At 37.5% G+C, this 26,313-nt stretch overlaps 1 protein-coding gene across 1 annotated transcript in view; it reads left to right on the top strand.

Moving 5' to 3' along the window:
• nr5a2 (nuclear receptor subfamily 5 group A member 2) overlaps positions 1-26,313 on the top strand; it is a gene marked incomplete at its 5' end in the record, with an annotated part of 66,564 nt that overhangs the window by 29,638 nt on the left and 10,613 nt on the right. Inside the window, 2 exon segments of the mRNA NM_001104828.1 lie at positions 7,361-7,480; positions 12,513-12,660. Of these exon segments, the coding sequence (NP_001098298.1) occupies positions 7,361-7,480; positions 12,513-12,660 (268 nt within the window).

Raw genomic sequence — 26,313 nt, 5'->3', positions numbered from 1 at the left:
AGATTTAAATTCAAGCCTGGCCTTTCACCAAGCCATTCTCCTGTCGTATTGATTTTTTTTTTTTTTTTTTTTTTTTTTTAATATGCATTGAGTAAAAACAGAACAGGAAAGTTTGGGCATGCTTGAGTCAACCTGAAATCCCTGCACTGGTCTGAAACTGAGAGTAGTGCTTGTTGCTATCATCGGTGTCCTTGAGAAAACAAGATGTTTTTCCCGCTGCAACACACAGACCCACAGAGATACTTTGTTTTTACTTCCTCGTGAATGTAGTGGCACGCTTCTCTTACATTCTCATAGATGTTTTTGTCTGTGAGATGTGTGCTCATACAGACCAAACAACTTAACTTTAGCCAGGGTAATTCATGACAGTTTTTACCTCTCGGAGACGCCATATAAAGTTTATTCTAAGAGCATCTTTGTTATATTATTCATTTATTATCTAAATATTTACAAAGCAAACTTGTTTTTTTCAGTGTGCAGTCATGCCATTTCCAATTGGTGTTTTCTTTGTGCTTTGAGGTGAGGCCTAACCAAAACCAGATAGCCTTATTAGACTAACAACTTGTTTCAGCTCAGGGCAAAAACATGATGCTGGGGCTAAAAGAACAAACGACCATGGGCAAGGAAGGACAGAGGGCATGCCCAATTACCGCCTGTGTTTTTGTTTACCTTCACTACAGCATGTCTGCGACAAAAGTAAAAAATGTTGGGCTGAGTAGATTGATGAGGTGATGTGAAGAGAGGAAGAGTATGCCCAATCAAATGCAGTCTCCTCAGGGTGAAAGGTCAGCCTCTAGAGTCTGTTAATGTGGTCACCGTGGGAACCGATCAATCTCATGCCTCAGCAATATTGATCAGACATGGGCGTGCACACACTCATGGAAAACACACTCAGACACAGAGAATTCCTTGTGGCACGCACTCATACAAAACAGCATTCATTCGCTCGCATTTGTGCTCTCAGGCCAGCACACACTGAGTAAATGCAGTCGGCAGCCAAACACACACACACACACACACAAACTCCTGCAGGCATGTTCTGCCTGTGAAAAAGTCTGTGACTTTTCAGGAGCAGAAAAGGTTGTAGTGAGCTGTTTTCTCAGAGTAAACACAACTTCAGAGGATAAAAATCTTTGTTTCAAACATTTTAATGTTTAACTCAGCATATGCAATCTGTTAGTGTCATGTAATCCAAGAACACAATACTAAAAAAACGTTTTTCATTGTGTTTAATTTACAAAAGAAATTCATTGATTTGCCTGCAAAAAACCGACAGAGAATAAAGGAAAAACATTTGAACTATCAAATCTGACAAGAAACAACCTTGATTTTTTTTCTCTCTCAAAATTTTGAGCAAGGAAAAAACTGCAATATTGTTGTGTTCCCTGAAATATAAAATGTAAACAGGTTTAAGCAAAAGGTTCAGATCAGATTTATAGCATTTGAGAGACACATGTCTATGTTTTGTATTGTAAAACATGTAGTATTTCTAAGCAGAAGCTTGTGTTATTTTGTCTTTGCAAACTGTTGGCCATAGTTAGATTTGCTTGATGTGTTTTCACTGCTGGATGTCTGGTTGTTTTTGACTTTTGGTTTTCTCACCACTTGGATGATGCCATTTTAGGTCTGCAGGGTTTGCTAAAAGAAAAGTTAATGCTTTGATTTTTATACTGAGTGAATCTGTGACAGAAGACCTTTAAAAAAACTGGTAATTTTTAACTTTTTTCATTTTCTAAATGTTCCAAATATAACAAAAATGCTGAAAGGTTTCTCTTTCAGTTTAAATCATTTATTTAAATCCCACCAAAAGGCTTTCTATAACAACCAAAGCACCCTGGTTAAACTTTAAAAAACTAAAATGAACATTTTGCTAAAGAAAAATGTTAAACAAAAGAATTGTAGATAATTTTTTGCGGATCCTGGACCTGTTGTGTCATGCTTGAAGATTTCTGAGGCTACATATGTGGAATCTCAATTGCCACTGGAGCCGTAATGACAGTATAAATGAAACCATCATTTGTGGGCTCAGTTGAAGATAATCATATAATCATTCTTCTTTACCTGATCTGCTGGATCAGTTTTGCACCCCACCAACAAACAGCTGCTGGTGGCATGCAGTTCCCATAATCCACATTAAACAGTTTTTAAATACATATTTGTTTAATTTAGCTACTAAATGAATATAAAAAGAAGTAAAGTGAGCTGAATGTCACAATATAGGTGCTCATCCAATTAAAAAAAATGTGGTTAACTGTCAGGTCAACAACCTCCACCCTCCTCCTGTTTACTGCATTTTAAACTTACATTATTTTGTTCTTCCTTTGGAAAACAATTGAAAATGTTCGTTGAATTGACAGAAATTATAGTTTCGGAAAGACAAACAACAGGTGGATCAGTGGTAAACAGCAGACTCTTGTTGCTTTATCCTCCGTTTACTTCTGTGGTCTGATAAACTGCTTGCTTCGTACATCATCGTCAGTATTATCATTCCTCCCCTTAACATGCAGCCCCCTCTCACTGCAGCAATGCCACCTGTCACCTGTTCCTTTTCCCAGCATTCTTATCACCAAGCCACAGGACTGAGGTGCAAATGGAGTATGTGCCACGATAAGTGAGAGCTGATTTTGTTCCAATAAGGAGGGAAAATACTGTTTTCAGTTTTTCCTAGCTTCTGCAACATTAGGAGCGTTTAGAAACATCCACTCTACGCCTAAAACTAGCAGAATTCTAAGAATGTTTGAAATTATTCATTAATTTAATTCTATTTTGTTTGTTTTTATTGTTTTACTCAAATAATTAATTTATGGGGACACATTTCATTAAAAACTAGAAGCTGCCTTTGATCATTTTACAAAGAAATCTGCTGATCTCAAAATAAAACCAGACTCCAAAATTGTTTGATATTCATCCAAAGGATGGACGAACTGGACAAAAAAAAGACGCCTACAGCAGGATTTTATCAGCTGGGTTGCATGAGTTTTCACAGTTAGGTGCCCTGACCACTCGAGGACATGTGATGCCTTTCTAGCTAATTTATTCAAATGACTAAAAATGATCAGAATGTTATTGTGGGTGATGATACCCCACACTGAGTCCTCGATTAAATTAATGAACTAAGCTGGAACGAGCCACAGTGCACTGACAAGCACAGCATAATTAAGTGTTTGCAACACTTAAAACACAACAGGCGCTGTTCTAGGTAAATTAAAGCCCGTTCCCAGGTGAATACAGAGCCTGTTTGGCTCAAGGCGAACAGATGCCAAGACAGGGACTGCACCAAAGGTTGGCTGGTGGAGACGTGCACGCATTGATGTGAGCTTCAAATCTCACCTGTAGTACCCGGAGACGGCATTGATGCTCTTCCAGCAAAGACCGAGGAAAGATAGAAGCGTTTGTTTGTGTTTGAGTCATCAGATAAATTCCCAGTCTGTGTTTGTGTGTGTGTTCTCCTTCCTGCAAATAGGAAAAATAAATAAAAATATGTTTTTCTTCATTCATTAAGAATCCACAGAAGGAGATTCCATTAATCTGTTCATTAGGCTACATCAAAAATGGAGCTACTTATTAAAATCAGATCCAGCTGTGTACTCTCGTTAAAGCCCACGAAGCTTAACAATGCTTGTGGCTCTAGACCAAAATCCGGCCTAAGAAGGGGGAGGTAGGAAGGGGGTGGGGGTGGGGGTCTAGTACATTGACTCCACATATGATAATTGCTGTACTCTTAGCAGGGGTCTATGAATAAACATTACATTTGTTAGCCTGCATTAGAATGTTCTATTTCTAATTAATTTACGTTTTCTTGAATAAGAAGGGAACACATGCTCTTAATCTCCATGTTTTATTTTCTCAGTATACCTCAAGTCTTTTCTCATTCTCTCATTCCATGCCTGGCACTTCCATTCCCTCTCAACACACATCTCCTTGGTTTTCTACCTCTCTCTCTCTGGGAAATTCCATTAATCTCAGCCGGTGGTTTTGAACAAAAGCTATGGGCTAAGCGATTGATCCGGGCATTGATCCCACTCGCCTGAACGATCATAAAGGTGGTAAATTGGTTTCTTGGAGCATATGTATTTTTCATTGCTGTCTGCTTGAAGTAGTAGTTCCTCCTTAGAATTTCTCTGTGCTTTTTTCTTCCAGAAATCTAAAGATGAGCTATGATATTTAAATAATAAATAGATCATACCTTGAAAAGTAAGCTTAAATGTGGATTTTGAAACTCATTTGAAGCATTTTCTGGAGAGTCTTGCATCAAAGTATCTAAATCCGTGTAACGGGTTTGCTTCATTCAAGGACAGGTCTCCTGCAACAACAACAAAAGTTTCAGTTATTGTCCTGGAAATTATGTATTTTATTTATGCTTTATTCCATAGCTGATCTGGTAGAACAGCCACTCTGTTTAAGCTAGGTCATGGCCAGGTAGACAGTTGCACCAGTGAATGATGGTTGAAAACTGAAGTACATTGCTCATTGATACCCAATTAGAAAAAAACATTGGTTTTTAACAAACGTCACATTTCGTATGGCAATGACTTTACTTATATCCTAGTGCATTACTTTTGCACTTTGCATTTTTGGATTATAATTGCTGCTCTTATTTTTCTTCATGTGTCAACATCTTCTGAAACAGTTTGACACAAAAATGTATCTTTTCTAAATTTTCCTTAACTAAGTATTAAATATCTGCACAGATTGCAAAGTTTTATTGGTACTGTAGCTTTTCTCATTAATTCTCATTATCTCATTATTTTCTTAGTACATTTTTGCCATACCATATCACAGAGGAGTCAGTCTCTGTTTCTTCACACAGAGATGATAATCAGCCTTTTTGCTTTTATGAAACCACAAGACAAAGCAGTCATCAATTCCACGTCAGAGACTCTATACTATCTGCGCGAGCAGGCAGCACATCTTGTAAGATCAGGCGCCTCCGCTTCTGCTTGTTTGACAGAGCAAAGGAAGAGCTTGTCAGGGAAACGGCTCGTGTCACTGGTGCTTAAAAGGTCAGTGAGCTGAACCCAAACCCCTAGTCCGCCCTTACTCCTGTCTGTCTGTCACCGGTCCCCGTCCTCCAAGCGGGTGTCCCGTGCCCTCATCTGGTTTGCTATCATCCGTCGTCATCCCCTCTGAGCTGCCCCCCTTTGATGGCCCGGGCCTCTTGTCAGAGAGGAGCTTCCAGGCGGGCAGAGTCAGGACAGGCCTTTGATGAGGACCCCGACACTTGCCAGCACCAGTGACAAGCAGTGGTACTTTGAAGAGCCTTTGCTTTACATGTACTCTCACACACACGTTTCCAGCATCCTAAGATGAAGGCGCAAAGAGAAGTGGATCAGGGCAGAGGATAGAAATCACCCTTCTTTGACGGCTATCCGTGGTGTCTTATGGCTTTAATGAAGGCATTTGAATTTTTCTCTACTTTTGTGTTTGAGACACACAAAATAGATGTATAGGGAGGGGAGTGACAAAAAGAATATGATGCTGTCAGAAAAGGAACTTTGTTCTGCTTTCTTTTTCTTTCTTTTTTAACTAATAAAAAATGAAATTTGTCATAGTGTATTTTGCAATAAATTGCTTGAAACACTACACTTTACCTTTTTATTTATGCTTTATTATTATGACGATAAATATATATATATTTATTTTTTTGGTGTGAACAAATTTCCTGTACAATACGTTTTTTCGATTGTGCTTCACTTTTCAGGAAAACTAGAAAAAATCTAATATTTATTTGATATCACCTTTCACTAAAAAACAGCCTTTTTAGGTGTACTAAAAAGGAAAATAGGACTTAATGAAGACGTAATCACTGCCACCCTTAGCAAAAAAAAAAATGTGTTAAAAAAAAAGTGGGTATTATTACAGCAGCCTCTACAAGATCTGTTCTCATACATTTTAAAACTGTACCCAAAACTCTTTATAACTTCTAAAGTTGTTCACATCTTCCATCACAGTGTTGTCTGCTATTATGTCTGCCTGGAGAGTCAATAGATATGGTTCGAATTCAACCCTTAGTCAGTAGTCAAAACATCTAACTTGATTTGAGACCTTGCCAACCTCAAAGAAATGCTAGAGTAGGTGATAAATTGCTTGACATTTTCAGAATAGTTACAGTTGTTGACATTACAGGAGTACCTAAGGTCATCTGAATTCAACAAATGAGTTCTTGAACAATCTCCAGACAGCACAAAAAAAAAACATTCCTTTCAGGTGTCTTTAAGCTGCACCTGCCTCTGTCACAAAATTGTACCATCGATCCACATTCTTTACCTTGAAAGTGGTTGACATTGGCGACGATCAACACTGTCAGTTCCCACAGGCCTGAAGTCATTCACACACCAACGTGCCCACATTGGTCCCAATTACGCTACAAAGAGCACAATGTTTGTCCACCACTGGGGGGGTCAAAGGGGGATAGACGCACATGCAGTTTTCCTCATTCCTCTCTTTTCAATTCGGCCCTTTTTGACTGTCTGACTATTCTGGATAATGATTAACACAGATGGGCATGGGAAGAGATGAGCTGTTACAATAGAGGAGGTTGTTTTGTTTTTCAATTTCACCGTTTCACCTGTGTCAGCTTCCCAAGTTCATCTGACAGATCCCTGGGAGGCTGCGGCTGGCATTCTGGGGGAGAAAAAAAAAACCTCTACTTAATCATTATCATCTGTGGAATCACTCAGAAACTCCTGGCAATGGGCAAACAGACTTGGAAACATTGTTAAATCAAACACATAGCGAAAGTGCTTAACTGGGTGTGTGGAAAGGTTCACATGAGAATGCTTGTGAGTTAGTGCTGGGGACTTTAGAGCTTTGTGAAAGATTTTAAAAAAAACATGCACCCAATCAATGGCGATTGACCTGTGAGCAAGTTTGCCCTGTACACAGCTGCCTGTGATATTTACAAGCTGCTAAGGCTGACATACTGTCTGCGCTTTAAGTTTTGAGCAGTTTTTAGGCCAAAAAATATATTTTTCCTGATGTAAGCCTTTATTTCCAAGATACACAATCCTGTTTTAGTTGAATGCCGAATCATTTATCCATCATTTTCAGGGATTTTCCAAAGCTCGCGATGAAGGCAAAAAATGTTAATATTAGTTGAACACTTGTAAGTAAACTCTTCAAACCTTCACAGGTTATTCTGTCACATATTTCCGCATTATCTTCAAAGCTTCTCTCACACTGCTAATAAAAAAGGGCACTGACAGTTATACAAACTGCAGCGATGACAGGTTTGGATACTGCATTCAGCCACACCAACAAAGTGTTGTAACAGCTGTATTGAAGAAGAAAAGCAAACAGATGAGCTGATGAGTTTCCCTTTTTTTTTTTTTTTTTTGTCTTTCTATGCCACTCCAACCAGGTGGACGACCAGATGAAGCTGCTGCAGAACTGTTGGAGTGAGCTCCTCATCCTCGACCATGTTTTCCGGCAGGTGGTGCATGCAAAGGAGGGCTCCATACTGTTAGTGACAGGCCAGCAGGTGAGTCAGTGATAGCCCACCAGGGAAATGTCTTTTTTTTACTTTTAAATCCCACCAATCACTCTATTTTTTATTTTTTACTTCTGAGTTTAACTGTTGTCACTACCAAGCACGATACATACTTTATAAAGAATATATTGTACTTATTGTGTAAATTTACAAGTTGAATCTGCCTTTCTTTGTACACGTAGCAGCAAATAAATAAAACAGTCCAACAGATTTGGTGTAGCATTGCAAGTAGGCAAAAGGATAATAAATGTGCTTAATCTGTGCCTTTGTGTTAGACTGGTGTCTTTGAGAAAGTTTATGGGAGCCAACGCCTGAGGCCCTGACAAAATTCGTCAATGTTTCAGGATGCTGGCTGCTCATTTGTTTGGTTTCAAGCACACAAAGCCAAAACACAGAAGAGTTGATTTCTAAGCATTCATATTATCAAAAGGGCAAACATTTATAAGCAAGTCAGACAAGTGGACACAACAGTTTGAAACACCGCATTCTGACTATGAGACTGACCCATCACATGGCTGGTAGCTAGATGAAAAGTCATAAATTATAGATTGTCTTTCTCTCCATAACACTGCATTTTAACAAAATGTTTTGCAATAAAAGATGCATGCATAAATATTGGAGGAAGTGAAGTGCATGTCCTGTGAGTGCAGGGGAGTCTTTTTTCATTCCGTAATTCTGAAAGAAAACAAGGTCAGGCAGGTTTACCAAATAGGTGGAGAGTTGTTACCTATGATAAGCAGGCAGCCGTACTTCTAAGAGTAAGAATGTGTCTATAAGTTGTACTTTAAGTGCTGAATTATTTGAGATAGGATTTAAGAGAGAAAAAATATTAGGAGAAAAAAACGAGGATGTTGAGTGATGTAGAGAAAAGGAAAAAGATAAAAATAAATTAAAAAAAGACATAAGAAGAAAATGGTACAATGTAGAAAATTAAAATATAGAAAAGAGAGGAGTTGAGGAGGCATAAAGAAGGAATGATGAGTTGAAGCGGATGAGACAGCTTGAAAAAGAGGGGAAACAAGAGGAGGGAGGGGGCTTATAGTCAGGGGAGGTGGAGGTCAGCAGTTTCGTTTGCATACTTTGGTTAATGAACAGCTGGTGTTGAGGAGTGTGTGTCTGTTTGTGAGTGTGTGCGTGTGAGGCTCTGAACAGTTCATTATCTCCTATTATTCTCTGCCTGGCCAGGGGTGACAGCACAGCGATAATACTAGTGATATTTAGACCACAGAGGAGGCATCACCCAAAGCAAATGTTGCACAAACACACGCACACACACACACACAAATACACACCAAGAAGCTTTAGATAAACGCACACTGCACCCTGGCCATGTTAGTCTGTAATTTGCTATCTGTGAGAAGCTCCACAACACACTCAGGCAAAATATGGCCTGAGGGTTGGACGTGGTTCGCAGACCATCTCAATCCAACCATCAATCTTCTTAAATAAAAACAACACAGGAGAAAATTGATTATAGTCCGGTGTGTCTTGTGTTTTAGAATAAACCTAAGCACTGTCTATATTAAAACTGGACAAAAACAGCATCTATCATCAACAAAAAATTATAATTTTCTATGGTCATATTCGGAAAGACTGAGCATACCCATGCTTAAGGCTATGTCACACAACCACTACGGACATTTTGCACATTTTCCACATATGAAATTTCAGTCTATCGTGATACATGCATGATAGACGTAATTCATAAGTGTTTCTTTGCATTCATTATTCGTCAATGTGCACAGATGTCCATCGAGGGTTTGGGCTGACAGGTCCTTATATAAATTCGTTTTTTTAGCTGTTCAAAATGTTTGGGTCGGATGAAAATTAAGCGGCTTCTGGGTATTTTACATATAGTTCATACGCAATTATTATTTATATCTTACGCAATTGTGCGTGAGTTTTGCTTGATGCATTTGCAAATTTGTGGCTTTCCAGTACTGTTTCACATATGTCAAACTGACTTTTTACGTATGTATAGCTTTTATATTGTGTGTACAGCGCACATATCATGTTAAAATGGCGTAATTGGTGCACGAATTTTGGGCTGGATTTGGTTTTGCACCACAAGCAAACGATACATAATATTTTGTAACACAAAGTCAACTTGGAGAGAAGATATAAGTCAAGTGATTAAATATTGTTTCCCTGAAACAATATGTAATCTTTGGAAAGTACTTTAAAAAAATGTTGGGAATAAATAAAATGTGGTTTCACTTGAGAAAAGTGTGTCTTTGAGACTTAGGTTTCATTCTCAAGGAAAATTTGAACTGATGTAGGTTCTCTTTGGCTTTGATAAAAACTGTCTTTTTGTTAGTCATGTCATGCAGCATGCAGACATTTGTAAAGAACCCTTTCAGACATCAAATGAGCAGTTACAGCTTGTCATTTGACTTTTGCTTTGATCTGTTTTTGGCCTTACATTGCTTCTTCCTTGCTTGTTAATTCCTATTTTTTTACGTCTCTCTCCTGCTGCATTATGTCATGTCACAAACATCAGACAGAAATGGCCATGAATGCTTGTTTTTCATCCTCTTATGGGATCAAACAAACTGTATAACTTGTACAAATGTGGGCAAACATCAAATGACAAAGATTACACCAATCTTTTGAATAATTGAGCAAGGCCTTGCAGCTTGGCTGTCAGTTTCATTAGAAATCCTGTTCTAGAATAGTATAACTATCTGCTCTGCTCTACATGAATTTCAAATGAAGGAGAGGAACAAAAAAAAAACTGATGTTCCTTTTTTAAAGAATTCACTTCTGTGTCTTTAAATTAAAAGCATATTCTCTTCAAGAGCCCTCCAAACATCAAACTAAACTCACTTTGTTTTAACGACCAACTGTAATCGTTGATCATATTCATGGCAGGTGAAAATTTTGAAGGTTTATTCATATAATTGGCCTCCATGTCTCTCCGGGTGGGACAATAAAGTCATATTGATTGATTGATTGATACACATCAGAGTTAGAGTTAGTGCTATGTCTGCTGTAGTGATATTATAGCCTTTTTTTCCCCTTTGCTTTTTACTTAAGGCGAGGAGGTAATAACCCAAGGCATCACCATCAACAGTCCAATCCTTCAATGAACTTATTTCATGCACAGTTGATTTTATGTAAATTGATTGACACCTTGAAAAGGGGGAAGGCAATGCCATAACTCTTGCCATCTCTTTGGTTATAAGAAGGAAAGGGGGAGGAACAAAGGAGTTTGGACAAAGGATAGCATGGTAAAAGGGAATGTGTCAATAGGCAAAAGGAAAAAAAAATGTGTGTTTAAAATCTTTATTTTTCAGTAACTTGAAAAAGATGGAATGAAAAAGAGAGTTGCAATCATCCCATTTACACAATAAAAAAAAAAAAAACCCTGGGGCTAGTTTTAATTGCAAATGTGAGCTCACAGGGACTCTCTTCCTCTCTGAGCTTTAGAAATTGCGCACGCCAACATCTACTTTCCCCTGGAAACCCTTGCCCAGTCAATTATGGTAATGAATCGTCAATAAATATAAAATTTTTATATGGACCTGCTTACTCTTGAGTGGCAGCTAAGGACTTACCTCCCAGTCAAATGTGCAGCGGCTGCAGATTTCAAGTGCACCTCAAAAAACAGCATTTGTTAATGTATGGTTTAAGGCAGTTAGATCTTTGAAAGACGGATTTTGTTGGATAGTGTGTCCATAAGGTTATGGGTTTTTAAAATCATGCGTTGGATTCAAGTGCCAGGTTTGAATGTAACCACAAGGGGGCACAATTCTGTGTTTTCATGTGCAGGTCCCAAGTCCGGAAAATATGGAGGGTTGTGTCAGAAAGGAGGCAATCAAGTATGCAAATTCCAAACAGAACTTCCATAAGGTTCTTATGGTCATGGCTTGGAATCACAATGACCGTCACTGGTGCTGTTGAACTACAGGGTGCCAGTGATAATTGGATTACTGTTGGTCAGAGAAGGAGAGGAGAAAGTAAGAACTTCTAATGTTGGGACTTTGACAGGGAGATCTTGAGATTTGGTCAACATAAAAGATCATAGAAAAGTGGATATCCTGTGAAACCAGATTGAAATGAATCAAGGCATGAAGATTTGAAACAGGCTCAAGCTGTTTTACCGTAGTGTTGATGGAAAGGGAAATATAGTAGAAGTTCTGAGTTTTTTAAAATGTTCTGTAGATGAAGGGAGCTTTAGATCCCTATCAAAGCATGATGAGTCTGAAGCTGGAAGTTGACAGTGCTCACTGTTGTAAGTGGTTATATCCCACAGGTAGCATATGACCTAGAGGAGGAGATATTCTGCAGAAAGATGAATGAGGAGTTATTGAAACAGGGGACAGAGGTGAAGAAGCTGGAGGACTTTACTTGAAGTCAACAGTCCAGAACAACAGAGAATGTGAGGAAGATATGAAGAGGTGTATGCAAGCAAGTTGGAATGGGTGGTGGAAGATGTGGTGTAACAAAAAAGATGTCAGCAGAAAGGAAAAGAAAAGTATACAAGAGCATGGTGAGAGTAGCCATGTTTTTTGGCTTTGAGACAGCAGCTCTGAGAAAGAGTCAGGAGACAAAAGTGAAGATGTTGAAGTTCTCTCTGTGAGTGATGAGGATTTATGGATCAGGAATGAACAGCTCATGTTAGACCTTTTGAGGATAAATGCAGGGACACTACATTATGTGAGGAGGATCATTATCCTTACAAAAGGACGGTGAGGTTGCAATTAGAAAGATCCCTCGAGGAAAACCAAAGAGGAGGTTCATAAATGTACAGTGAAGTGGGACATGGGAATGTGAGTTAAGAAGTTAAAAACTAGAGGGTTAAATGAAGGCGTATGTTTAGCTATGGCGACCCCTGAAGAGAACAACTGAGAGGCAAAGAAGTGTACGAACCAAGTCTTTAAAATCCCCCCTTAACTTCTGTCTTGAGAATGTTTGTTAATTTGTTAATTGATGTGGTAAATTGTATTGTTGTGTCTTAAATTAATCTAGACACACTGAGGTTGCTCAGGTACTAATATTCCTTTCCTTGTGTTTTTTTAAGGTGGATTTTGGGGTTATAGCTTCACAGGCAGGAGCCACCCTCAACAATCTGTTGAGCCACGCACAAGAGTTAGTAGCAAAGCTCCGCTCCCTGCAGCTGGACCAACGGGAGTTTGTATGCCTCAAGTTTCTGGTCCTCTTCAGCTTGGGTGAGTATCATGGCATGTGGAAGGCTGGAGTTCTAGGCAAAAATAAAAAGTAAAATTTCATCTTCTAAAATATAAATATTAAATAAAATTTAAGGTGTTACATGATAATATTAATCGTTGATTATTTGATTTACATACATAATAGAAAAAAGATGCTTCAAGTGGGTTCATCTGTCAACCTCCAAAAATGACTATTGTGATGTGTGAAAAAGTTGTTTTCAAATTAATTCCCAAATTTTTCCGCTATGTTTTCTTGTTATAGCATGAGAATTTCAACCACAGTATTTAAAAATTGGGCGTTTTTAAACTTTTGATTGTTAGCATATTCCAGAAAAAGAAAAAAACAGTATTAAAATAGTAATAAACTTTAAATGCACATATATATATATATATATATATATATACCTACAAGCTTCTGTAAGTTTAAACTTACAGTAATAGCACTGTCCCACATAACAAAGCTGTAGAAAAAATAATTGATAGTAGTTCAATCTTTCAATCTTTTAATTTTTTCCAACCAATGGCAGGTATTTGGTCTTTAAATATTAGCTGTCTCTTAAGAAAAAATCTCTCCAGCACAATATCAAATCACTGAACCTGATCATTTGATGCAGCTTCTACCTTTGGTTTTGTGTGTTTGACGGTGGAGGTCAATATGAACTCTAGATGCTACTATTGACATCTTGCATTTTTTGAATTTGGCCTATTCTCTTAAGCAATGTTAACAATTTTTGTTTTTAACCAAATCAGGATAAGCATTTGTTTGAGGATTGATCATAGGAGGGAGCGATGAATAAAAATTGAAGTGTGTGGGTAAAAATGATAGAGGATCAATGAAGGCGTTAACTGATAGATGGAAACATTCGGGGAGAGGTGAGCTATATCGACAGCAAGTGGGATTTAAAATGATTTTTTTTTCCTTCTTTGGGGAAGGTGTAAGGGTCAGAGGGGATTATTGTTGTTTGTTTGTTTGTTTTAAATGTAGACTGAGCTTTAAAGCTTTGGAGAGAAATGAAGGAAGTCGGAGGGTAAAGGGTTTGAAAGAAGGTGAAGAAAGGAGGAAGTAAAACGAAAACAAATGGGAATTGAGAATCGGCAGGACTCACCTGCCTAGGGTGATTTGAGTTTTGCAGGTTGAATGGGGGTTGAGACGAAGAGGGGAACAGGTTTACGAGTCAAAGCAGAGATTAATACAAGATTAAAGGGCAACATGAGAGAAAATGTGAAATGTGACCTAATCTTCTTTTTTGATATCTCAGTTAAGGTCAGAAAGATTAGAGGCTAACACCCAATAAATTCTGCAACAAACACCTCTTAAAAAAACCTACAAAAAACTTCAATTTAAATTAGTCTTTTAGTCACAAATCTAGCTATGTAAAAATGCTATGTTTTTCTAATGTTTATCTATTTTCATTTTGTGTGTTTAACCTGATTCAAAGCTTAAAAAAATCACTCGACTTTAACCAGTGATGTCCAGGTTGCCCCATTTAGCCTGGCACTTCCATGGCACTTGAAGCAGCAGGAAAAATTATGTATTTCATAAAAATCAGTCATTCACTTTTTTGCCTCCTCTGGACAAAAAAAATAAGATGAGTAGGAGATACGTATGATTAAGATCCCTAAGAATAAGGTTTGCATTAGTGGGAATTTGCTAAGAGGTCCTGACTAAGTAGGTTTATCATAAAGATGTGTGTATGTGCATGCATGAATTTGTTTTGTCAAGTTTATATATTTATTTATTTTTTGGTGCCGGGATGTTTCTTGGGTTTACTGTCTAAATAATTTGGTAGAAGCATCATCCATAATGAAAGGCCCACCTGAGGGATGTGTATCGCCCCCGGCAGTGCCTGTTCTCTGACGCTGGTCGAGCCCCCCGCAAAAGAAAACCGACACAGCTGCCATAGAGCTGGCGGAGGGCGTCAGTGCTGGGGGAGGGAACTGCTGGTGTAGTTTTGGGGAGGAGAGGGATTTCAGAGAAGCAAAGTGAAGTGATATCTTATACATCTGATCAGAGATGTGCATGGGATCAGCTTTAAGAAGGCTGAAAGGCCCGTCTTTTCCCTCCAGAGAGACAAGGTGCATAATGTCCACAGCAGAGGGAGAGCATGCATGTGTATGCTGCACTGTAAAGAGATTAAGAGTAGCAGTAAATCAAGCATTACAATCAGTTTATTCAATCATCAGGCACCTGCTGTTTCTAACTTCATTGTGGTAATCGTGATCTTAAACAGAAGACAAATTTTAAAGCTAGTTATGGTTAATCATAGGCAAACTGATGAAATCTAGATGTGTCCTAACTTTGAGTTACGGTCAATAATCAAACTTTCTTTTTTTTTTGGCCGAGCTAGTATCTTGTATCTGAAAGATACATTTGAAATTCAGTTGAGAGCTTGCTGAATGGCTAAGCGTGTGCATAAATCTGATGTGGATGGATTCGGTAAAAGAGAAAAAGGTCAAGTTTTCTAGTTTTGTGGTTAAAAAGGATAACTGTGAGTTGAGGGTTGATGTTCAGCAAATGTCTTTTAGACCCAAAAACCCTATGTCTTGAACTTTATCCAAAGGCCAATCAATTATTTTGGAAAACTGGATTAAAATACTTCATGTTTGTAATGTTGAACTGTCTTTGCTGACAGTTTTTAGTGGAGACCATCTTAGCCTTTCCTACTAAACCAACCCGCTCTCAAAAGAAAATTAAACATTGGTAAACCTAAGGCAAGTGTCTTTTTATATATATATATATATATATATATATATATATATATATATATATAGCACATTTCATGTAAGACAATTCAAAGTGTTTTACATAAAACATTAATTAAAACTTTAAACAGGAATATCAAAGGAGTGACTGTTAAAATACAAATTTAAAGAAGGCTTCAAGAAATGAATTTAAAGTAAGCTTAAAGTAACAATGTGGATGTAAGCTTTCAAGTAAAAACAAATGAAATGCATCTCAGAACAGGTGGGTCTTTTACCTGGATTTAAAGAATCTGCATGTTTCAACTGATCTAAGGCTTTCTAGAAGTCTGTTCAAGATATGTGGAGCACAGACGCTGAATGCAGCTTGTTGGGTTTTGACTCTAGGAACTTACAAAAGACCAGATCCAGATGACTGGAGAGGTCTTGTTGGTCCATACTGGGTCAGGAAGACAATCATGTATTTTGGTGCTAAACCATTCAAAGATTTCTAAACATTCTTTCCTCTGGGAGACAGGAAGCCCGTATAAAGACCTCAGAACTGGACAGATGTATTCTCCTTTGTTGGTACTTGTGAGTACCCAGTCCGCAGAGGTCTGAATAAGCAGCAGTTTCCTCGAGTGATTTTTGTTTTTTGGTAGAGTGAGGGTCATTGGCCTTTATTCTGTTCAGTGTAGTGTCAATGTAAGATGTTCAGTGATGTTGCATGATTGATATTTTTCACTCCTAGCTAATAAAAGCTAGAGTGCATAGTAATAAAGAAGAGATGCCGAAGTAATTTAAGAACAAAAAAAGCTGCAACGTTGGCTTTTGTGGGTGATAGATAAACTAGGATGTTTTCTACATTTTTTCTGCTGCTGTGACCATCTCATTTATTTCTTTAGATTTTGTCTGCATCTTGATGATTTCAATACTTCTCTCTGACTCCACAATCCCCCACTCTCTTTCTGTGAAAAGATTCAGTCTCTTCCCTCTGCTGGAGGAGCTTTTAGTTAAGCCAGCTGTCAATAAAGACAGGGATGTAGATGTTAGCTCAGCTGAGTGGAGGCACTTGTCATGATCTGTGCATGTTTGTTTTCAGAGTTCGACATCCCTTATTTTGTGTATAGCTCTATTCCATCTGTTTGTCTCTCCCTGCACCTGTCACTCTCTGTTGAAGGCTTTTAACCTCGATCTCAGAGTAAATGATCTCTATGTGATCATTGATCTTTTAAGTGTTTATGGTACTCAGAGAAATTACAGCACTGGATGTCTCGAGCAGTGAAAAACCAACAATTAAGAGTTTGAGGTTAGCCTAGGTCAGAGTTCAGAAAAGGATTACTACAAGTCATTCATTGTCAGGACACTGTTAATGGGACTTTGATTTCCTTTAAAAGACATAAACGCCTAACATAAAGACTGATAAGTTGCACTGAGTTGGCAATAAAACATTGCATGGGTGAAGAATAGGTCAACTGTTTAAATTCAAGTGGAGAAAAGGGAAATTAAATCTTCTTTTCTTCGACTTTAAGAATAACTGACTCCTGTATTCCCCCACTGTAACTCACTACAGTGTAAAATGGTAAGAGATGTGCAATTTTCTTAAAAAAAACAGAAGATGACTGCATATTTTTAAAGTTAAACATAGTTTTGTGCTGCCTAAAATTGGAACTTTATGGAAGAATATAATGACATTTTCCAAAAAAATAACCCACGGCTGATGCATGACAGATACTTTCCATAAAACAGATGTGGTAACAGAGGTCAGAGAGTGTTCAAACAGCATTCAGTTAACCCAGCTTAGTGAGTCAGACGCCATCAGACGTAATTGGGTTAGACAGGCACTGCCAGGCCTTGTCAGCTAAGAGGAGAGCCAGAGTACCTGCCAGAGGTCGTAAATGGTCCCAGCGGAGAGGGCAGGATTGTGGGCATTATCTTAAATAACGTTCTTTTGCAGGACCAAAGCAAGTGAAATCTCTTTCGGTGTGTATATTTTTCTCAATTCATTTACTGTTTTGAGAGCTTTATGGTTCTTTTTTCATTAAAAAGTGGCTTACTGTAAAGATTTTGAAAGCATATCTATAAAACTTCATCAAAGTCATTCAGCTCTTGTGCAGTTACAGTGAGTGGTGTTGTCAGTACTTAAATACTGCAATTAGGACATTGCTTTGCCATCACCATTGGCTGCCCGTTAAGTGATTAGTGCGTGTGAGGCTAGACTAGAGAGAGACACTCCCATTAATCCCTTCAATCCTGCAATCCATCACTCTTCATCCATTCAGCTCTTCACATAGTCTTTGTCTTATTGTTCTGCCTTTCCTCCCTCCTCTTATTTCTTCGCATCCATCTTTGAACGCCACGATCTATCACAGCTTCACCTCCACATGCATCTCCATTGGTTCTCATGCATTTTAGGCTCCATTCATCTCTTCCTGCCCTGCTACCCCAGCTTCCTCTCTACTCTTTTCTAACCATTGAAACCCTCAATAACACTTTATCTAAACGTGGACTCTCACCAGTTTATTAGGGAATAAACGAGATGCAATAGAAACTTATGTTGAAGTTCTAATGAGTCAAATTAAGCATATGTTCAGAGGTAGTACATATTAATAATAAATGTAATTTATTTTAAGAAGTTTAAATGTGTGATGCAACATTTCAGATGAAAATATTCTTTTGTGTGTGTTTTTAACATGTTCTTGTGGCAATTTTTCTGATCATGGAGGACATATATAAAGAAAACTAAGCATTTCTGAGTATGTCTTTAGTAAAATCTTGATTTAGGACCAAAAAAATTCTGCTTGAAAACATCAAATTATCATTAAGCCAGGTTTCCACATTCCACATCTATTTCTATTTACATTTTGAGTTTATTCATGTAATTTTATGTTTCTTTTTGTTGGATGCGGGAGGTCGGAAGGTCAAGGGCATTCTGTGTGTTTTGTCATTTTATTTTCACTTGTTTTCCAACTTGTAAAGCACTTTGTGTTGCTGTGAAGAAAAATTGCCTTATAAATACAGTTTGAATCGGATTGAACTGAATTTATTTCAAAAAAGAGTTTAGTTGTGACATAGAAAATATGCTAGGCAGGACACAAGTTCCCTGCTCCATTCGACAATGGGAAGGGAAAGGGGAGCAGGGTTTATCTGTTTCAACGGTCCCACCTGCAACTCAGAGGCAAATCTCGAATGAATTCCTGCCGCTCTGCAGAAAATATATCCCAGAAAACAATGCATAATCATGATTTAAATAATCACTGGGAACTCTTTTAAAACAGATCAAAAGATGATTGGGTGTTTTTTTAGACACCTTTTTCCATCCTTCCATAAAGTCGAACCCTCTTTTCGTTTTTAAATCTACCCTCCACACCTCCGGCCTCAGACTGTGACACATTTCTCATTAGCATGATTAGCATGTCCTATCCTGAAAGAAGTGCTAAGAAAGAAGAAAAAATCCTTTGTTTTGGCACAGCAAGGTCAGACACCAATCTGCTGACAACAACATAAACATAACAAATATGATTAACCTTGATAAAAACACACATTTGCTTTTGCTTCATTTTTTCCTCATCTTATTTTTTTGTGCACAATAACAGATAAAGAAAAAAACAGAAAAGAATAAGAGTAATTCCCAGGCAACTTCACTCTAATTAAACAAGAGGTTCGGCAGACTACAATCAATGCTCTGATCCCTGGCTGTTGCCCCCCTTACACTCCACCAATACGTCTGGCAAATATTCATTTCCCAAAAAGAACTAAATCATTTACAATTCAGCCGGGGACTGATTAACATGAAGATGTAGCATCAGTTCAGTATTTACGCTCGTGCAAACCTATGCAGGCCTGAAATAATGGAGCATATAACTTGCATTCGATTATTTTGTGACACCTTGCAACTTAATATTCTTGTTGAAAATTTGTATTTTTCTTCCATTTTAATACAAGACAATAGACTGCAGCATCATAGTGCATTTGATAGATCAATACTCAGAAAGAGGAGCATCCTCCATTAACCTCTAACTCACAGGAAACCTTTAACCCAGTGTGTCATGTGACATTTCCTTCACGCAAAGATTGCGAACTCACAAGCAACAAATCCAAACGTGACAGAAATCATAGGTTTCTTTGATAAAGCAAATATACAAATAAAACAATTAGGAATAAAACATTTTTTCCTCATGTTTTTTAAGGGTTTTATTAGGAAAAACTAATAAAACAAGTATTGTGTAAATTATATTTCAATATTTCATACTGTATATTTAAGAGTTTTGTTTTTTTTCTGCTCCTGCCAGTGACAATAATGTAAATCTGAATCTTTACTCCATCAAAAATGTAATAACTACTATAAAAAATGCATACTTTTGGAAAACTGTGGCTGAAACAGAAATGAACCCTGAACACATCTCTTTAAGTAAAGACTTCAAGATGTGACCAAAAATAAAAAATACTTAGTCATACATGTTAGTGAGCACTGAGCATTTACCTTCTCTGAGGGTAGTATTTCCTTTATTCATTTATGGCAAAATTACATTTGCTAAGACTCTAAAGATAAAACTTAGAAAAAAAATTCCAACAATTCTATAAAAAGAAGGCATTTAGAGACTTAAAAATGTTATCTAGATTCATATTCTTTCCTAAAGGAGGATTTCAAAATAATAAAACATTATCAGACATTAACCCTTGTGCTATCTTAGATGACCCCACCCTTACATTGATGTGTTCTCCCTACCATAACAAAGGTGGATAAAGGTGGAAAGATTTCATGTAATCCATGGACACCAGTGAAGATCACAATTTATTAAAGAAAAAAGGTTCAGCGCATTGTTTAGTGGGTCTAGATGACCCAACTCCCAATGGTAAAGTGCCTAGGATAGCACAAGGGTTAAAGGGCTATAAAGAGAATTGATCTGTTGTACGGCATGGTAAATTAGTTTTTTTACACCATTGCATTTCTCTAAAAGCAAATTCTGAATCTTACAGTAACGTTTATAAAAGGTTTCTTTTCTTCGTATTTTATGTTATCGTTTCAGCAGCAACGATGCCACTAAATATGACTAATGAGAGGATGTGAGACTTGGAAAAACAATGTAAAAGGCTGTCTGTCAATCTTCATGCTCTAGATATTGTAAAAAATACTCTCCAAAGATATACATATGACAGTCCCAGTTATAATGGACAATGCTGCAAGCGACTAGATACAATAAAAAGTACAAGGTTCAGCAAGTGTAATCAGTTCTTCAAAAGGCTGCATCTAGTGCTTTCTCATCACCCTGTGTTGAAGGAGGGGGAAGTGTTGTTTAAACACATGCTTATTGAAAACTACTGGACTCCCTGCTACCTTTCAAACAAATCTTTTTTGCCTTCACATGTTTACTTCAGACATCATTCTGATGCAAGAAACAAGCGCTGAAAACAAAAGCTAATGAGACTCCTATGCGGCCAGGTCCGGTTAATCTTGTTTCAGTGTTTCAACTTTCTTGCTTTTCTTTCATTCCATTTGAAGCAGGTGGTAATGCTGAGAGAAGTAATTGATGTAACGCATCCTATTTTCTGTCAAATTTAGACAAAAAAATCTTCCATAAGGCTTGATGGAAGCTCCCACTTTGTAGGGAATTCCATGTAACAAGGCTGCTGCAAAGGCTTTCAGACTTTATCATGCAATAAAAGCTCCAGGTCTCCACTAATACCTCGCAGTGCTGCAGAGTGTTGTCAGTGGGCTGCAATGAATTGTGGTTGTGGCAAAATGTTGTGGATCCCTGCCTCTCACCTCTCATAAACCCCTTTTGGTGACACTCCTATATACTAAACAATCCATATGTTTGTTAGAAAATAACATTGATATAATTTTAAGCAATTTCAGCAAAATCAGTCATTGGTGTACACAAATATTATGTTAACAACTAAACCCTAAATTAACTTTATGTTTTCACATGAGTGTTTCTATGTTTTATAAGGAAAGTCTGACAGTTGGTGTGTGTCAACTTATTCTATTCAATCCAATTTAAAAACTGATAATATTTGAGTTAAAAGAAACAGTTTATTTGTAAATAAATACTGGGCTTTCAAAGTATTGCAAACATATAAGCTTCTTAGAGTTTCCAAGTTGGATGAACTTTCACATCTACAAATAATGTCAATTTTTTAAAATAGCAAGATGTTTTAAACATTTTTCTTATTATTTCTTAATTGTTTTGTAAGGAAAAATATTTAAATGTTGCCATATGAAACAGTACCACATAAGAAGTTGGAATTAATGCGACCTCTATACGCGTCAAACTGCATTCCTAAGTGCCCTTGCTGGAGTTTGACATCCTTTGATTTCCTCTGGTCTAACATGAAAAACAATTATTTTATTAAAACTGCAAATAACTGTGTTGCATTAAATCTGATTATTGCTATGCACTCAGCACACTTCACTATAAGTAATCTGTTGAGGATTTCTGTAGTGGTCAATTACGTTTTTTAACCCTTGTGCTATCCTAGGCACTTTACCATTGGGAGTTGGGTCATCTAGACCCACTAGACAGTGCGCTGAACCTTTTTTCTTCAATGATTTGTGATCTTCACTGGTGTCCATGATTACATGAAATCTTTCCACCTTTATCCACCTTTGTCATGGTAGGTAGAAGACTTTAATGCAAGGGTGTGGTCATCTGAGATAGCACAAGGGTTAATGTCTGATAAAGTTTGTGTCTAGTGTCTGTTTTGACTTACTGTCTGTGGGCCAAAAATGGGCTATATTGGATAGGGCACGTAGATGACCTGCACAGAATACCAAGGTATACCAGGAATACCAAGGTAGGGATCAACCCCCTGTTCGGGTGCATGTGATTAAGGCTTTACAAATGATGAGTGCAGCATCATGGCAGCAAGTTTGATGTACTTTACCTCACACATACACTAAGCTTAACCTCTACTCTACTTCACCTAAACTTAACAAAATCACAATTTATTTTCAAAGCCCCTACCCCTGCCCCTTTCTTCCACCATCTATAAAATCCCACAAGGGGTGTTTTAAGGCAAAAAGACTTCAAATAATCTGTTACCCTCTACCTCTGTCCTCCTTCCTTTTTTCTCATCTCGCTCTCCCTCTGCCTTATTACAGGCTGTCAGTTTATTATAAAACATTAGGAAAGTAGAGGGACACTTGCAGTTACTGTCCTATCGATCGGCAAAGATAGGTTCTGTGATTTAGAGTCAGCCTCTGTTCACGATCTAGACTTTCTTGGCCTCCTATTAAGGCAACAGTGCTTTGCTTTGGCTATTGATGCCTCAACATTAACAGTTACAAGATACTACAGAAAATCAATGCTCAACTTTTATTACAGGCTGCATAACACACAGCACCTCCCACCAACTCGTGCTTGGCAGTTGAAGGGAGGTCCGGATGGCCCGTGTGGTCCGTCAGGTGTTTGCAAGAGTTTCTGTATTAACATCAATTATGGGTGCAGTATATGGGAGTTTCAGGGCCAGATGAGGAACTAGTCCTACACTACCCTATGCTTATGACATATACGTTTTTTATTTATTTTCTTTGTGCTCTACATTTTTTTAAGAAAATGAATAAGAAATAAAAAAGAAGAAAAACGTAACACCTTTGCACCCAAAAAAACGGAAACTATTAACTGAAAAGAATGTGCACCTTTCCTAAAGTATTTATTTTAAAAAAAGAATTTTTACTTTTTTTAAATATAGGAAGTTATTATTTTTTTACTTTATACAGGTTCCCCTTTTAAATATTATATTTGTGGCAAATTCCTTTTTTTTTCAGTTGCAAGTCCCAAATCTTACTTTATTTGGGAAATGTTGCAAGCCTAAAAAAAGTAAATTTTCTTGCAATTTTCCATATCACCCCAGGTTGTTCTTTTTTTTTTTTTTTAGAAGGGTGAGAGGGCTGTAGTTATCGATCCTCTCCGTCACCATCACCAACCATCCATCCATCACAGGGATCAACCCGGATGTGTGTGTTGTATCATAGAATTTAAACTCAGGTGCGGGAGCATCTGAGTTCTTCGGGCTTCTTAAACATTTATGAGGGACTGCTGAGCAGTAGTAAGGCAGCCCTTATGGGACAAACAGCCCCCAGTTCTGTACCTTCAGTCCCAATCAGTTGAGCTCACGTTCATTACGCACACCTTTCAGCTGAACGGCAGCAACTGGTTTTTCTCCCCGTTTTGTGATCGCCCGGCTGCCCACCGCTGGGGCAGCATTTCTCGCTTGTTTACGTGACTGTGTGTTTAGGGAAAGACAAGCGAGCACTGATGTGATTCTGTGTGCGTGTATGAACTAGAGAGGGTCCCAACGGACGGAGCTTGAGGTTATCATTATGTATTGGTTGGCTGCAATGCTAATGCTAATGTGTTCTCAGTGGCTGTAGCTCAAGTCCCAGCGCTGTGCTTGCAGGGCTGCTAGTCCATTCCAATTAAAGACAGAGGGATGTCGGTTTTGTGGTTGGCAGGACAGGCCTGGACTGTTGGGGCCCTGTGTAGATCAGGTTTGTATTAGAAAAGAAAAACAAATGCAGCGAGAATATTGCGCAAAGGTTTAAGTACAACAGAAAATTTACTCTTAATTTGACATCTACTATGTATATATGTTCCAATACATTAATTTTAAATTCATATTTAACATTATCTGGTTTGCAAATTTTTTTTTTTTACTTCTTCCATGTCCTTAGCAAAAACATGAAGTGTAAAGTTTTTTTCTTATTTATATAAATTCTAAATTATATGCTATAGTACATATTATAGCTAGCATACTATATAGACCATGTATGTTGTGTATAAAGTACACAAACTAATACTACTTTAGACTAAATTTTAGGTTTACAATATATAGATAAAAAGTAAAATCAAGTATAATGCCTCACTTTTTGTAAAGAACAGAGTGTACCTATAGTACACTTAAATAGACTACCTTTTGCTAATGTCATTTTAAAGTCTTAAACTATTAAGTTTCAAAAAAATAAATACATTTAAGAGTATTTTTTAAAAAATCTGGAACATTTATTTAAAAAAAAAAAGATTATTTTGTAAAAATGGAATATATGGTATCAAAATTCTAGTGCCTGTACCGTGTTTTTATTTTCTAGTGAACAACCTAAACTCTCACTTCACACTGGGAATGCCAAGATGTGAAAACATTTAATTCAGTGATCAAGTGTTGGACATTTCAATCTTCTGATCTAAAAAAACAGCTGCATCTATTAATCCTCAAAAATGAAGAACAAAATAAATAAGAAAAATAAATAAACATAGGACAAAAATATTTAATGTCAGGGAATGTAGCTGCCCTTATCTGATGCTATTTTCATCAGATAAGGTATCACTGTCAAAGCTGTGTTTTTGACTATCACATAGAAAATCACAGCATAAAAAAAAGTCTCAAATTTCCCCTTACTTAAGTGTCCAAAGCTTAGTTATACACCTTTTCAACAGATTTCAGGTCAAATTTTACAAATCCAACAATCAGATTCAATATGAAGTTCACACAACAGTTCTGTAAATCTGTAAGAGTTCTAAAAGTTCTTAACTCCTACAGCCTGCGTTTTAGCGAAACTAAAATAATCTTCGCGCTCGTCTTCCCAACCAAATCTTTATCTTGTCTGTCTCCTGTGATGTAGCATATAATGGCAAAGGGATGATCGGAGATGACACAATAGTGCACAGAAAAAGTATAAAAAACCCATAAATGGTTATTAAATGTCCTATATTTCAAGGCTTTTGTTGAATTGACTTCGCCTTTGAGTCTAACTCATTGTTGGAAAAGTTGCTGAGTGGACTTAGGCTAATAATAACCATCCAAATTTTTGTAGCAGTCTGATATTACAGAATGGAGCTCACTGGCATGACAGCACTCCCTGGCATGTGGATTGTCAGCCATTGTGTCCCTGTGTGATTATGTATAGTGCAGAGGTATGTGCCTAAACTGTGGTAAGCTATCTGGTGGTCAGGTGGCCGCTATAAGACTATACACCCTTTGCTCTTTGAGCTTCGTGTGTGTGCATGTTTCATGTAAATGTGTGTGAGTTTGCGTGTCTCTTTGCACAGTACGGCTGCAAGTAACTTCTGGCAATGCAGAAAACAGGCGAGCTTTACAGTAACGACTGCACGCATCCTGCTTGTGTGTAACCAGAGACAGTGACTGAATGTTTGGAAGCACAGATGACCCAACAGTTGCTGTCCCTTGTGCAGCTCTTTCTCTTCCCTTTCCACACACACACACCTTTTTTGTTTCTTCATTCTTGTCTGGAAGGATATTTTAAGCAACAAAGCTTAAGTTTACTGCACAAACTCTGACAAAGCCATTAAGAGCTAATTCTGGTACTTGTTGTATGAAGCTAAGGGCATCGCATCTTCATTTTTAATCGTTGTCTTATAGAAATGAGCAAAATTCAGATATATAGATGTAATATACATATTTGGACCTTTGTTTGTCAGTATTTGGCCTGTTGAAAATGCCATCAGAATAAATTACTGTGCTTTGGTGCCACCTGGCACTGATCTCCAGAGCTGCCCCTGAAAACACACTGTAAGCTTATGAAGCTGTACAGTACAAGCTTGTAATACAGACATAAAAACAAAGCTGAAAACTGAACCAAAAGTTAGTCAGTCTGTTAACAGTAAGTCGCTCACAAAAATTTAACCAGCTCTGTGGAAGCAAACTGAATGAGCCTGACACCAACCACACAAGTGTTGATTTTCCCCCTATATTCATATTAGTTCTGTGGTTTAAAGGAGAACATTTCCTGGAAAAAGCATTATCCCACAAAACCTCAAGGAAGAGATTTTTTAAGACTTTTAGGATTTTCCACATTCTGATCTTTATGGAAATTTCCTTTTGCCCTGACAAATTGTGCCAATCGTAATGAACAACACATGTTTTGTCCTAAGACAAGCAAAAAATAGAGATATCAAAAACTTAATAATAAATAATATTAGTGATAATTAAAAGACAACTGTGAACGCTTTTACG

This window comes from Oryzias latipes, chromosome 4 (genome assembly GCF_002234675.1).
Source record: "Oryzias latipes chromosome 4, ASM223467v1".
Taxonomy (NCBI): Eukaryota; Metazoa; Chordata; class Actinopteri; order Beloniformes; family Adrianichthyidae; genus Oryzias; species Oryzias latipes.
This window is presented reverse-complemented; position numbering and strand designations above follow the sequence as displayed.